Raw genomic sequence first — 14975 nt, 5'->3', positions numbered from 1 at the left:
AAAAAAATCAGAATCAGAAAGGGTTTTATTGCCAAATGTTGAGCGGGTTTACAACATTAGGAAATTGCTGCGGTGCTTCAGTGCAAACATACTGTTATAAATACTGTTATAAATTAAGCTTAAATAGATATGAAAATAAAAATGAGAATAAGAATTAAAAGTGCTAAGTAGATAGATATATACATGATATATACATGAGTGCAGGTGGTGATCAGTGCCAAACATAGAATGATGCAGTGAACACAGCGTAGGGTCATGTGTTAGTGGTGGGAACAGTCATACGGTTATTGTTCATGTGTCCAACAGCAGAGGGGAAGAAACTGTTCTTATGGCGAGAGGTTCTGGTGCGAATGGACCGGAGCCTCCTGCCTGAGGGGAGCAGGTCAAACAGACTGTGTCCAGGGTGAGAAGGGTCAGCCCGGATGGGCTGCACGCCCCAGTGTCCTGGAGGTGTACAGGTCCTGCAAAGATGGGAGTCTGCAGCCAATCACCTTCTCAGCAGAGCGCACAACACGCTGCAGTCTCTGTTTGTCCCTGATAGTGGCTCCAGCGTACCACACGGTGATGGAGGAGGTGAGGATGGACTCGATGATTGCAGTGTAGAATTGCATCATCGTCCGTGTTGGCAGGTTGAATTTCTTCAGCTGCCTCAGGAAGTACATCCTCTGCTGGGCTTTCTTAATGACGGAGGTGATGGTGGGCTCCCACTTCAGGTCCTGGGTGATGGTGGTACCCAGGAAGCGGAATGAGTCCACAGAGGTGATGGGGGTGTCAGTCAGGATGATGGGGGGGAGTGGAGCTGTGTGCTTCCTGAAGTCCACAATAATCTCCACTGTCTTCTGGGCATTCAGCACCAGGTTGTTGTGGCTGCACCAGGTCACCAGACGTTCAACCTCCCTCCTGTAGGCAGACTCATCCCCGTCCGAGATGAGTCCAATAACGGTGGTGTCATCTGCAAACTTGATTATCTTGACAGACTGGTGGGTGGAGGTGCAGCAGTTGGTGTACAGGGAGAAGAGCAGAGGAGAAAGAACACAGCCCTGAGGGGAGCCGGTGCTGATGGTCTGGGAGTCCGAGACATTCTTTCCTAGCCTCACATGCTGCTTCCTGTCCGTCAGGAAGTCAGTGATCCACCGGCAGATGGGATCAGGCACATTCATCTGGGAAAGCTTGCCTTGGAGATGGTCTGGAAGGATGGTATTGAAGGCAGAGCTGAAGTCCACAAACAGGATCCTGGCGTAGGTTCCTGGGGAGTCCAGATGCTGCAGGATGAAGTGTAGGGCCATGTTGATGGCGTCGTCTACAGACCTGTTGGCTCTATATGCAAACTGCAGGGGGTCCAGGAGGGGGGCCGTGAGGGTCTTGAGATAGGAGAGAACCAGGCGCTCAAAAGACTTCATGACTACAGATGTCAGAGCCACGGGTCTGTAGTCATTTAGTCCAGTGATCCTAGGTTTCTTGGGGGGGGAAAAAAAAGAAAAAGATCCTCAAAATAATCAGAGAAAATGACGTCATTTTAGTTTAAAGAAGCTTTTATGTTTGATAAAGAAAAAAAAGCTATTATTGTGGGTGAGTTTAACATCCATGTAGATGCTAAAAATGACAGCCTCAACACTGCATTTAATCGGTTATTAGACTCAACTGGCTTGTCTCAAAATTTAAAAGAACCAAGATATTTAGACTGTTAATAAAGTGGTAGAAACTCTGTATAAGGCCCAGGTGGATGTTAGATGATAACAAATAAAAGTTTTTTCCAGCTAGGGTGAATATGGATAAGCATCAGGCTTTCAAATGAAATAAAAGTCTGTCTGGGTCTTTGGTTGATTAATAGGCTGGTGTGAAAAATTGCTGCCACACCGCCCCCTCGGCCTGTGCTTCGAGATTTCTGGTAGTTAGAATGACTCGGGGGTGTTGATTCATTTAAACTAACATAATCATCCTGCTGCAACCAGGTTTCTGTAAGACAGAGTAAATCAATTTGTTGATCAATTATTAAGTCATGTACTAACAGAGACTTGGAGGAGAGGGACCTAATATTTAATAATCCACATTTCACTGTTTTACTCTTTGGTTCAGATGTGGATACTTTATTGTTCTTTCTTTGTGATTGTTTATGTTTAAGTTGTTTGTTGCTGGTTTTTAGTTTGTTTTTTGTCTGTTTGGAAGCTGACACAGTCTCTATGGAGATGGGTTTTTGGGGGGGTAGCAGGAGGAGAGAAGCTGCAGAGAGGCGTGTAAGACTGCAGCTCTGCTTCCTGGTCCCAACTCTGGATAGTCATATTTTGGGGGGTTTAATAAACTTGTCCATATTTCTAGAAATGAGAGCTGCTCCATCCAAAGTGGGATGGATGCCGTCTCTCCTAACAAGACCAGGTTTCCTCCAGAAGGTTTGCCAATTATCTATGAAGCCCACATTGTTTCTGGGACACCACTCAGACAGCCAGCAATTTAAGGAGAACATGTGGCTAAACATGTCACTCCTGGTCTGATTGGGGAGGGGACCAGAGAAAACTACAGAGTCCCACATTGTTTTGGCAAAGTTGCACACCGATTCAATATTGATTTTAGTGACCTCTGAGTCACATAAGTGGGTGTCTTTATCATTTTCTTTTAAATGTATGTTTGTCTTTATAATTCAAGTAACAATTTGTCAGTTGAACTGAATTTCTTAGCCTTTTCCCCCCCATCTCTGAAACACTTTAGTCTGGTTTCAAAGCACTACATAGCACTGAAACTGTGCTTTTAAAAGTTTTTAATCATCTTGTATTAATTGCTGACTCTGGAACTCTGTTATTTTAGTTCTTTTAGACCTGAATGCTGAATTTGATACAGCAGAGCATGGTATTCTAGTGTCTAGACCGGAGAACCCTGTGGGTATTAAAGGAACTGCGCTTGAATGGTTTAAATCTTATTTAACCAGCACCAATCTTGACAGTTTTTCTGTCAGGTTTGGTGGCTCTTCATCCACATCCAACCCCCTTTAATGCAGGGTGCCTAAAGGATATATCCTTGGTCCAGTATTTTTTCCCTTTACATGCTCCCATATAGGTTCTATTTTCAGAATCAGAATCTCATTTCACTGTTACGCCAATGATTCTCAAATCTACTTAAAAAATTCAGTTACAAGATGTTACAGTCCCTGATAATGCATTGCTTTAAATGGAGAGACTCTTGAGGGATGGCTGTTATGAGGAAAGGCAGCCCAGAAACACACATCTATGTGTGCCTCAACTTTCTGTCTTTTACCCAGGCTAATCTGCCATTTTCCTTCCTTGGCTAGGTTTAAGGGTTTCGATCTAGATTATCATTTTAAATTTGGGACACATCATCAGTAGTGGACCTTGGATTCATCGGGTGTTTCGGCCATTATCACTAGACACACTAGCCCCGGAGTGTGTCACTGGTTTATCTTAAATTGTTATTTCTCTTCTTCTTTCTTCTGTTTTGGTTTCCTACAGCTTGTTTTCTATTTCTATCTACTGCAACTGATAAATACTTACCTCTTTAGCATTTATGGAGCCTGTGTTTTTTTGGTCTTGTCTTTGCTGTCTTGACAATATAAAATCATGGTTGGCATTACATTTTTGAATATAAATGATCAAAAAAATAAAAACAAAACAGAGATTGTACACAGCAAATCCAGCATGTCCAAATTAACACTGTCGGATTTGATTTCAACACTATTAAAGTGTCTATATGGGTCCACACCAGAGAGTGTTAATTTAACTCTTTTTGGAGAGTTGGTACGTTAACTCTGATTTAGTGTTAAACACCAAATCTGTCTGGAGTTGATAATTTAACACTTGGTGTTAAGAGTTTATATATTAACTCTCAAAGAGTATTTTAGTTTAACTACGTAAGAGTTATCTTCTAATTCATTCTAAAAAGCGGGAATTTTACTGTTCTGACCTTCTAGAAATTTCTTTTGGAAATAAACATTTCCAAACACATTATTCTGAACTGTGCACCACAATTTCAAAACATTTTCTGAAAGATGTAACAGTATACATGTTCTCACTTTCATTAGAATTTTGTTTATCAAAAGGTCTGACATGGTAAATGCAAATAACAGCATTCTCATCACTTATTTCTTCAATACAATATGCATGTCCTTCATTCATCCCTTTGTGGAACTTCAACGCACTTCTGCTCTCCCCCATATTCCATCTTCACAAGCATATCCTGTGTGGAGATTGAATAAAAATTAGTTGACACTAATTAATGGCACAAATAATCCAGTAAACAATTGCAGCCCAGTAAAAGAAAAAAAAAAAAAAAAAAAAAGGAATCCTCTTTGAGCCACTACTTGTGTAAAGTATTTTCCCAAAAGACAAGGACACAGACAACAGGTAATACTGAACTAAATGTAAAACCTCAACCTTTTTCATTTTTACCTAAACCGTGTGCACAAAACTCTGGAGGGATCTATGCTAACGTAGAACCCAGTCAGGACGTCAGCTACTGCTGTTTGCTCGTTTTTTTTTTTTTTTTTATGGGCGATCGTTTTCAGGCTTCAAGTAGCACCATTATACCAACATTTCACATTCTACACATTGTTTTAGGTGTATTTGACCAAAAGTGTGACTGAAAATTCACATGCAAGGTTTTTTTCAAGGCTGTGGTATATGCCCGCAAACAATACCTTTCAGCTAGCTAAAACAGAATATTATGCTATCAGCGAGCAACATGGCTAATGCCTTTCACACAGCTTTGTCTCAACTCCAAAGAGCCACAGAAGTAAAAGTTAATAGAAATAATTGAAACAATCTTTGAAAAAATGACTTACCAAGCATGGCAAACAACTCAAATATGTAGAGCAAAATGTTCTGAAACGGCTTCACTTCAGCTTCGATTGGAGCCGTGCTGGGGGCGGAGTCTGTGAATTTACTCTGTTGGTGTCATAGCCCCTGTAGGAGTTCAGAGTTAAGAGGTCAAGAGTTAATGTTTCCATTGTAACACCTCCAGATTTGACAGAGAAACACTCATTTTTAACACTCGATTTTAACTACTATCATTTTACACCTCAGAGTTACATTAAAAGAATGTGACTCTGCTTAGAGTAAAATTAACTCTACTTTTGCAAGGAGACTATTAACACCAAAACATTTAACACTTTTGAATTTGCTGTATCTGGACCTTTAGACCTTCGTCCTTCTCTTAAGGATGACCTTGGCCCTCTGGAAAAGTCCAGAACTCCTGTTGCAAATAATCTGCCAGTGTTCTTTGAAGGCAGTTTTTTTATTTGAGAAGCAAATAAATTCTGTTGTAAAAGTCAGCTTTTTCCACCTCAGAGTGTTGTTTAAGTGTGTTTATTAAGAAATCGATTGATTGATTGAGGTGAGGTTGAATGAATTATCTGGTGATTATATTATGTATACACTTCAAATGAATTACATTATGACATTAAGTCTTTGGGGAGTAGTTCTTATCTTCACTTTCTAATTTGTACGACTAGTTAAATATAAGAGAAGTATAATATGTTAATCCTGTGGGACTAAAATCTCTTTTGAGCATTCACAGAACTCTTGCTTAAGATAAATGAAACATGTTGCCTGTTTGATTTATTTATTGTCTTACTGATTGAGAAACCAAAGTCCAGATTTTGGTTTTTAGGTGTAACTTTATCCTTGCTGATGATGAATGCTTAAGTGAATCTCAGGGGCTGTGTTTAGCTGACAAGTTGGAGCTGTCACAGAAAAGTACTGATGCCCTCTGGTGGTTCAACAAAGCTGCTACACTGAACACATACACTGCTTTGAATTGTGAGACATCGAGCATTTTGTGTATCTACCTGAAGACACAGTTTTTTCTTTTATCTACAGACATTTAAACAAATATATTATTTGGTCGAATATTCAACCCAGTAATAATGAAATGCCATCATGATCACTTAATGAAGCACAGGAGTGGCTGAGGGATAGTAACGTCAGATATCTTTATTGTTCATATTCAGTGATCTGCAGACAAACCATCACATAGTTTTTGTTGTATTGGGGACATTTTTTCTAATAGAACAAAAGTGTGAGTTTATTTCTGCATGAAACAATTGAATCATAGGAATAATTTAAAATACTCTTTCCCAAATTCCTGTTTGAACTCCTCTTCACTGTTTAGCAGTTAATGTCAGGCCCAAACTGTGGAACAGACTTCCACATTACAGAAGATCCAAATTTCCTTCATTGTTGATGATTGTTTTCTGTTTCACGTTTACCCCAGACCTGCTTCTTCTCCCACACTATTGGTTTGAATAGAATCAAACTTACATACAATGCTCATCTAATAGGTCTTCACTCAAACTGTGCTCAGAGTTATATTTGTCACTTTTTGGACAATAAGTTGTGAATTCTGACGTATTGTGCTGAGTGAGCTTCTATATCACTGACCTCCTTGTTTTAATGTCGATGCATTTTAATTTCCACTTTGATGTTCTTTGTCTTGATAAACCACTAAAAACAAAAGATCGTCTGAAGGTTATACCAAAGAACAAAATAAAAACCCGTCACTCTGTTTTCTCCATTATTAGACTGTCTACTATCGGTTGCGCACTTCCACTGTCATAGTCGCTCGACTACAGTTTGAGATGGCGGAAGTAAGGGTAACATCATTATCTCTGTAAGTAAGAGTGGGACCCTCAGCTCTTCCTCTGACAAACCCTCGCTGTTCATTGTTTTTCATAATGTCAAACAGACAAGAATTACATTGTGTGTTGATGGGAAAGACTCCGATTCCATGCCAGATGTAGTACAGGTTATAATCGAAAGGAACAGAGAACATGCCAGCAATTTTCTTATCAGCTCGCTTTGTAGATTCATTGTAAAGATCGTAGGTGACGACTCCAACACATCCGCGCGCTGCGCCAGCAGTCTTAGAAAACACAGCGCTGCCATATTCAGAAGTGCGCAGTGTTGAAGGCATGGCAGTGTCATATTGTCCACTCTCCAAATGCACTCTGGACAGAGAAACAAAAGACATCTCAATGAATATGTCAATTTTGAAATGAAGGGCAGCGGTCATGAGACAGGCGTGTACCAGGGTTACTTTGGATTAACAGAAAATGTTTGGCTACGGTTGCCACAAAGACTGCACAGAGCAAACATTTAACAGTCACGCAGTATAAATACTTCCAACACGACACTTTCCATATCACATCCTGATATACAAAAAGATTTAACAAATTTCCCACAATGTTTATAAAAAAATAGTAGTGTTTGGCTTTTTGATATATTTGGATAAATAAACATTTGATCCTCCACCATTTGGTTTTAGAACTTATGAAGCGTCTTGGATGAGAGGCCTTCAGCCTGTGGTACAGGCCTTCAAGCTGGCTGTAGTTAAACCTTTACTCAAAAAGCATCTCTAGACCCAGCAGTCTTAGCTAATTATAGGCCAATCTCCAACCTTCCTTTATTAGATAGAACTTTATTAATCCCTCGGGTGGGTTCCTCTGGGAAATTCGATTTCCAAAAAAGCACAGCACCGACAGAAGTTACAGAGTTACAGAATATATATATGTGTATATATATGTATATATATATATATATATATATATATATATATATACACACACACACACACACACACACACACACACACACACACACATATATAAATACAGAGACAATATAAATAAAATATATGAAGGGGATAAGTAGAATAAATAGGAATAAAAAATAAAATACAAGTGAATTGCACATTTCAAGTATTGAGTCTATTGCACCGTTGACTATTTACAAAGGTATTGCACAGTGAGGTGAAGAGGCACTACAGCTTAGTTGTTCCCCCCTCCTTTGTCCTCCTGTTTCCCCTCCCTCTCCCCTCCAGGGAGGAGTTAAACAGTCTGATGGCGTGTGGGACAAAGGAGTTTTTAAGTCTGTTAGTTCTTGTCTTTGGGATAAGCAACCTGTCACTGAACAGACTCTTCTGGTTGTTAATGGCCGTGTGCAGAGGATGTCTGGCATTGTCCATAATGTCCATCAGTTTCTTTAATGTCCTTTTCTCTGCCACTGTCACTGTCACCTATATCAAACATCCTTGAAAGAGTAGTTGTCAAACAGCTAACAGATCATCTGCAGAGGTTTATTTGAAGAGTTTCAGTCAGGTTTCAGAGCTCATCACAGCACAGAAACAGCTTTAGTGAAGGTTACAAATGATCTTCTTATGGCCTCTGACAGTGGACTCATCTCTGTGCTTGTCCTGCTAGACCTCAGTGCAGCGTTCGATACTGTCGACCATAATATCCTATTAGAGCGATTAGAACATGCTGTAGGTATTACAGATACTGTGCTGCAGTGGTTTGTATCATATCTATCTAATAGACTCCAGTTTGTGCATGTAAATGGAGAGTCCTCTTCACCCACTGAGGTTAATTATGGAGTTCCACAGGGTTCAGTGCTAGGACCAATTCTGTTTACATTATACATGCTTCCCTTAGGCAGCATCATTAGAAGATATAGCATACATTTACACTGCTATGCAGATGACACCCAGCTCTATCTGTCCATGAAGCCAGATAACACACACCAATGAGTTAAACTGCAGGAATGTCTTAAAGACATAAAGACCTGGATGGCCGCTAACTTTCTGCTTCTTAATTCAGATCAAACTGAGGTTATTGTACTCGGCCCTGAAAAGCTTAGAAATATGGTATCTAAGCAGATTCTTACTCTGGATGGCATTACCTTGGCCTCCAGTAACACTGTGAGGAACCTTGGAGTCATGTTTGACCAGGACATGTCCTTCAACGCACATATCAAACAAATATGTAAGACTGCTTTCTTCCATTTGTGCAACATCTCTAAAATTAGAAATATCCTGTCTCAGAGTGACGCTGAAAAACTAGTTCATGCATTTATTACTTCCAGGCTGGACGACTGTAATTCATTATTATCAGGATGTCCTAAAAGCTCCCTGAAAAGCCTTCAGCTAATCCAAAATGCTGCAGCAAGAGTCCTGACAGGGACTAGAAAGAGAGAGCAGATTTCTCTAAATCCAGAATTCAAAATCCTGCTCCTCACATACAAGGTCTTAAATAATCAGACCCCATCTTATCTTAATGACCTTGTAGTACCATATCACCCTATTAGAGCGCTTCGCTCTCGCTCTGCAGGCCTACTTGTTGTTCCTAGAGTATTTAAAAGTAGAATGGGAGGCAGAGCCTTCAGTTTTCAGGCCCCTCTTCTGTGGAACCAGCTTCCAGTTTGGATTCAGGAGACAGACACTATCTCTACTTTCAAGATTAGGCTTCAAACTTTCCTTTTTGCTAAAGCATATAGTTAGTGCTGGACCAGGTGACCCTGAATCCTCCCTTAGTTATGCTGCAATAGACGTAGGCTGCCAGGGATTCCCATGATGCACTGGGTGTTTCTTCTGTTGCAGGATCAACATTGCAAGTGGCCAATCAGAATGTTGTGACGTCATACTTTTGCGACTTCGGGAAAAAACGCCGTAAAACAAAAAACTGTACTTAAGCTGCGAGAAACCGCCTCTGTCCGCCAATCAACGGACCCTAACCCTTTAATAAATGGTAAGCAGAATTGATATTGTCCTTGCAACATTGGAATTTCATAAATGCACGAATGGCTTGGCACGCAAAAGAATAACGCCACAAGAATGTGATTGGTCACTTGCAATGTTGAACCTGGAACAACATTTTCATGATGATGTGGGAACAACACCAACACGACGATATCAGATCATCCCTATGTGTTAACAGACCTCTCTGCACTGAATCATCCTTGTTATTAATCTCTGTCTCTCTTCCACAGCATGTCTTTATCCTGTCTCCCTTCTCTCACCCCAACCGGTCGCAGCAGATGGCCCCGCCCCTCCCTGAGCCTGGTTCGCCAAAGTGCTTACTTTTAGGGAGTTTGTTGATTGTTGGGTTTTTCTCTGTATCTATTATTATAGGATATACTGTACAAAATAAAGTGCCTTGAGGTAACTGTTGTTGTGATTTGGTCCTATATAAATGAAATTGAACTGAATTGAATTTGACATAAGGACTGTAGAACCTGGGAGCTGATCCACCAACTGCTCCAGACTGAAAGGTCTTTGAGCTCAAACAAGGAACAACTAACAACTTCTGAGCCTGGAGCTGTCATGGTCCTGGGACTTTGACCCAGTATTCTGAGTCATGAGTTTTGCCTTTGGACTTATGATTTACATTTAGAACAGAAAAATCCTTTAATTGTCCCACAAGGGGAAATTTGGTCATAACAGCAGCAAAACCCCCACAAATACACACAGAAACAAAATTTTTACATATTTACATCATGGACAGTAGTTACCAAATCAGAGTACTGTACAGTTATTAAAATTAGAGTACAGATAAGTGGCAAACCCAGGTTGTAGTGTGCAATCAGAGCAGGATACTGAAAGATGTTTAAATAGTTAAGAATATTTAGAATAACTGGAAAAGTGCAGATTGTGTGTTGTATCTGTGCATTAAAAAGTAGACATGTAACTTCCAATAAGTTAGTGTATATATAAGCTGAGAGAAGTAATGTGCAGTTATAACAGTAGAAGTTGTTATAACTGTGGTCTCAGATGCAGAGAAATTAAACGCTTGGATTTAGAATTTAATCTGTCTGTTGAGTCCTACATCTGTGTCCACGCCCTGTTCAGCACACACCCGGTCCCATGTTAGCAGCAGTACATTATGTACGTGTCTTTGTGTAGCTTGTCCATTTAGTGGTGTGTATGTAGCCACAAGAGTTTTGAATCCAAGCACAGAGAAACTGTTGCACATGCAGCAGGGCAGGCTTTGTGAGCTTCCAGCAGATTCTCACTCTCGTGGGTAAATTTGCTCTGGAAGCTCAGTTCTGCTCACTAAACAAGTGCCAAGTGATTCCATCCAATCAGCAAATTCCTAGAAAATAACATTTTTCCTCAACCATTCCCAATTTGCATAAAATTCCAGTTTCAGGCAACATTTAAAAATGCAGATCCCTACACCAGCGCTCTAGAGCGCGGCCAATTTGATCGCATTTTCAATGGTGCGACTAAAAAAAATCTTAGGTCGCACCGGTGCGACCAACTGTTCGAGTAACAAAAAAACAAAAAGTCTCCGTGTGGTCAACAACAGACACAAATGAGAGCAGATTCCACACAAAGATGTAAACACAGAGCGCAGACCCGACGCATCAGAATCATGATAATAAGAGTAAATGCCCAGGTGTCCCCTCTCCTCACTGCCTTTCAGCAGCTGTGCAGCAGCAAACAGGTCGTCAGAGGCCGATGTGATGATTAAGTTTAACATTGTCTACAATATTACCAGAATGCCAACGCACTTTAAGCACAAGCACACGATCGTTAGTTAATCATTTACAAATGAATATTGTCTGAATGGTCAGCAATTCCCCCCCAAAAGTGCACATGTGAAACTGCGGTGTGAAGCGGTGCGGTTGAAAAATCTGAGTGCTCCAAACTTTTGTGCCGGTGCGCCGAAGAAAAAAAATGTAGGTGCACCAGTGAAACAGTGGCAAACAGTTAGTCCAGAGCCCCGCCCTAAACACCACTCACAGTTTGTTATTCTCACTGCTCTTAATGCAGTTCTCACATCAGTCATAATTCATTGTGTGAAATATGTGCATCAACATATTTCTCAGTATGCTTCTCATCTGAACAGCACAGCTCTCTCACTTTCCTCAGCACTGTTTGCATTTCAATCAAATCACTTCAAACGTTATTCAGACGTGTATGAAAGAGCAAACATAGCAACACATGAACAGCAGTGAATTTGCCTTTAAAATAAACACGTTCTAAGAAGAGTTTTAGGTAAAACAAGCAGTAATTAGATTTTTATTTTTGTGTCACACTTTTCTACACGAGGCCAATATTTTTCCAAAGTCAGAAAAGTTTTGATAAAAGCCTCAAAAATGTAATGAAAGGATCTGAATTCAGTGATCAGAGATGAAGTGATTGACTGAGTTTTCATGACAAATAGGACAAAAATTTTGATTGCTGCAGTGTGTTTTGCACAGGTGAGTGTGTGTAATGAGAAACTGAGAGCTGCATGAAGACGTTTCTGCTGTGAAAGCTGCTCCAAGGCGAACGATGAACACCCCTAACATGCTTTATATTGGTCTTTGTTAGTCATTCACACTCTGTTCTACATTTTTTATGATGTTTTTACCTTTTAATTAATTTCATGTCGTTCATGTCTCTATTTTTAATCTGCTTAATAGTTCTGTTATTAACAGCATGTCAATGATCTGTGAAGCACTTTGAACTAACCAGCAGAAAAAATGAAATGTGAGTGATTGTGTTTGAGTAAGGAGTCACCTGGGGTTGCGCAGCGAGTAGTTCTTGCTGTAATTGCTAAAGACAACTTCACACTGTCGAGAGTCAGAAGCACCCATGACGTCTGCAAGCAGAAGAACAAAACGACTGAGCCTTCAGGGACTCAGCTGGATGGTGACAGATGTGAGGAGGTTTTTCTTTCACATCAACAATTGTGCACTGTGGACACATCCTGCCTTCAGATAATTGGTGCAGTAGCTGTAGCTGTGTCTCAGTTCAGGAGCTGCACTGTTTGAAGGACCCGGCTGTGAAGGCCGGAGTGAGCGGCTGTTTAATGTAGCCTAGAGCTCTGGTCTACAACACCAAGCACTGCTCAGGTTGCCGACACAGGTCAACGTTACATTCATTGTATTAGTAAATGAAATGTACTTATTTTAAAAAATGACAGCAGTGAAACTTAAATTTCAAACACTGAGCTTCAGTATTTACATTTCATATCATTTGATATCTTCTTTATCTCAAAGGCAAATATCTCTTACAGCTTATATACGGATGAATTGTCTATGAAAGAGACAAATGTTGTTCCTTTACTGTGTTGATGCCTCAACCTGAAAGCTTAAAATGCTGATCACAAGCCGTGATTAATTGTATAGCAAATATTCCTTTGCTGGGTGAGAAAAACACGTGTTATCATAACTGTTTGAAGTCATATATAAAAGACGTCAGAGCCTTAAACAGGCTGATCTTTGTTAAATGCATCTCGCAGAACTTTAAACATCTTTATGAAATACGATCTAATGCTGTAGATCAACTTACCTTCAAAAGAATAAAGCATATATATAAATGTACAAGCATGTAAACATCTACAGCAGTAATCCAACATACTGTAATACTGTACAAAGTACTGTAGTACTGCACACAGTACTGTAATACTGTAATACTGTACAAAGTACTGTAGTACTGCACACAGTACTGTAATACTGTAATACTGCACAGAGTACTTTGTACAGTACTGTAATACTGTAATACTGCACACAGTACTTTGTACAGTATTACAGTACTGTGTGCAGTACTACAGTACTTTGTACAGTATTACAGTATTACAGTACTGTGTGCAGTACTACAGTACTTTGTACAGTATTACAGTATTACAGTACTGTGTGCAGTACTACAGTACTTTGTACAGTATTACAGTATTACAGTACTGTGTGCAGCTTGTGCTTCTTTGTCTCTTGATCTCAGAATAAGGAAAAAGTTGGAAACACTGAATCTTATTTGATCTGCATTCCAAACATAGTCTAGATTAAACAGCCCTGTGTTTTTGTGAGACATGTGTGGCATCCCATAATGATCACAGATCCATCCTGGACACCCCACTGAAAACTTTCCGGCTTCACCACTGATGAAACTTCGATCAGGTTGTGGTCACAGTTTCCGCCTCTGCTGCTTTTTACTGAATGTTTCTCCGTGTTTTTATGATTTCCACCCTTTGAAAGTCATGATTACAAAGTTCAGATTCTGTCTCTCATTCTGTTTCAACAGTCCAATCACAGTGAGGCTCACACAGTCTGAAACCCTACGTTAGAAAATGCAGTGAATCAGAGGAAGCTGTACGTACAAGACTAAATTAAGACTAGTTTTTTTAATATCAAACAATGAAAAATTGACTTACAATAACGTGATGAGTTCAGATAAAAGCAATAAGCAGTGTCCACATGGGTCGTCCTCCCGGTGTAGCTGTGTTACTAAACAGTCCTCTTTTTATACCCTGAAAGTGAAAGTACAGGGGGCTGAAAGGACGGATGCTACTGAACCATTTAGGATCCGTCTTTCACACTGAAAGAGCTGGGCGTCACTTTCAGAGAAACTGCCTCAAATAATTTCTCCTCTAGCATTTTCTGCTGTTTTAATTGTAACACATTTAGTTGGCAAATAGATACTGTAACAAACTGCAACAGAGGTGTGTGTGTGTGTGTGTGTGTGTGTGTGTGTGTGTGTGTGTGTGTGTGTGTGTGTGTGTGTGTGTGTGTGTGTGTGTGTGTGTGTGTGTGTGTGTGTGTGTGTATCCTGGTGCCCACAAGTGTGAAGGCATTTTTGAGTTTGTAGTTTTAGTGTCAGGGTTACAGATGGGTTATGGCTAGGTTTAGGTTCAAGGTTAGGCATTCATTGTTGGTGGTTATGGTTAAGGAGAGGGGCTGGGGAAAGCGTTAGATGTCCCCACAAGATATAAAACCCAACAGAGTGTATTTGTGTACGTGAGAGAGAAGAAAGACGGAGCGTTTTGTTGGTGTCTTAAAGCTTTGTCAGTTACTCCAGTCGGGCTCACGTGTGTCCTCTCTCTAACAGATTGTGAACATTTGTTCTTCGGAGAGCAGTTTTCTCCATGCAGCCTTTGTTTCCTGTGCTGTTTTTAACCACAGGGTGCGGTGACAATCATTATCTTCTTTAAGCAGTATTATAGCATCAAGCAGCCACATGTTTGTGGTGTGTGGCGAGTTTGCCTGTGCATGCTAAGCGTGTGGATGAGTACAGGATCGTGTGAATAACAAAGCGAAAGACCAGACACTGGGATAGATCTCAGGTTTGTGGCAGTGGATTCTTTTAGACTGATCTAACAGGAAGGAAGATTTTTTTGAATCAACAAAGTCAGGTCTGCACGCACAGTGTGGGCGTACCTGCACAGCAGTGTGTGGATCTTCTTTGTATGGATCCGCTCTTAATTTTAGTCTTTGAGT

At 40.3% G+C, this 14975-nt stretch overlaps 1 protein-coding gene across 1 annotated transcript; it reads right to left on the bottom strand.

Annotated features, from left to right (window-relative positions):
- Positions 1 to 5998: 5998 nt before the first annotated feature.
- On the bottom strand, positions 5999 to 14042 carry LOC147333260 (uncharacterized). Its single transcript, XM_086290762.1, has 3 exons — positions 13913 to 14042; positions 12283 to 12364; positions 5999 to 6949 (listed from the first exon to the last, which is right to left on the bottom strand). Exons 2-3 carry the CDS (start codon positions 12357 to 12359, stop codon positions 6532 to 6534), a joined length of 495 nt encoding a protein of 164 aa, XP_086146888.1. The 5' UTR covers positions 12360 to 12364; positions 13913 to 14042; the 3' UTR covers positions 5999 to 6531.
- Positions 14043 to 14975: the final 933 nt, after the last annotated feature.

Source organism: Aulonocara sp. 'chitande type north' Nkhata Bay, linkage group LG4 (genome assembly GCF_057382095.1).
Source record: "Aulonocara sp. 'chitande type north' Nkhata Bay isolate Kocher_YH1m ecotype deep benthic linkage group LG4, A_spYH_male_GT1.1, whole genome shotgun sequence".
Lineage (NCBI taxonomy): Eukaryota > Metazoa > Chordata > Actinopteri > Cichliformes > Cichlidae > Aulonocara > Aulonocara sp. 'chitande type north' Nkhata Bay.
The sequence above is the reverse complement of the archived record's forward strand: the minus strand, read 5'-3'. Positions and strand labels throughout refer to the sequence as shown.

Coding starts and splice junctions, on each gene's coding strand:
- LOC147333260 (XM_086290762.1), bottom strand. CDS start 12,359: ATGGGTGCTTCTGACTCTCGACAGTGTGAAGTTGTCTTTAGCAATTAC. Junction 6,950..12,282: donor TACTCGCTGCGCAACCCCAG/GTGACTCCTTAC, acceptor TTCTCTGTCCAG/AGTGCATTTGGAGAGTGGAC.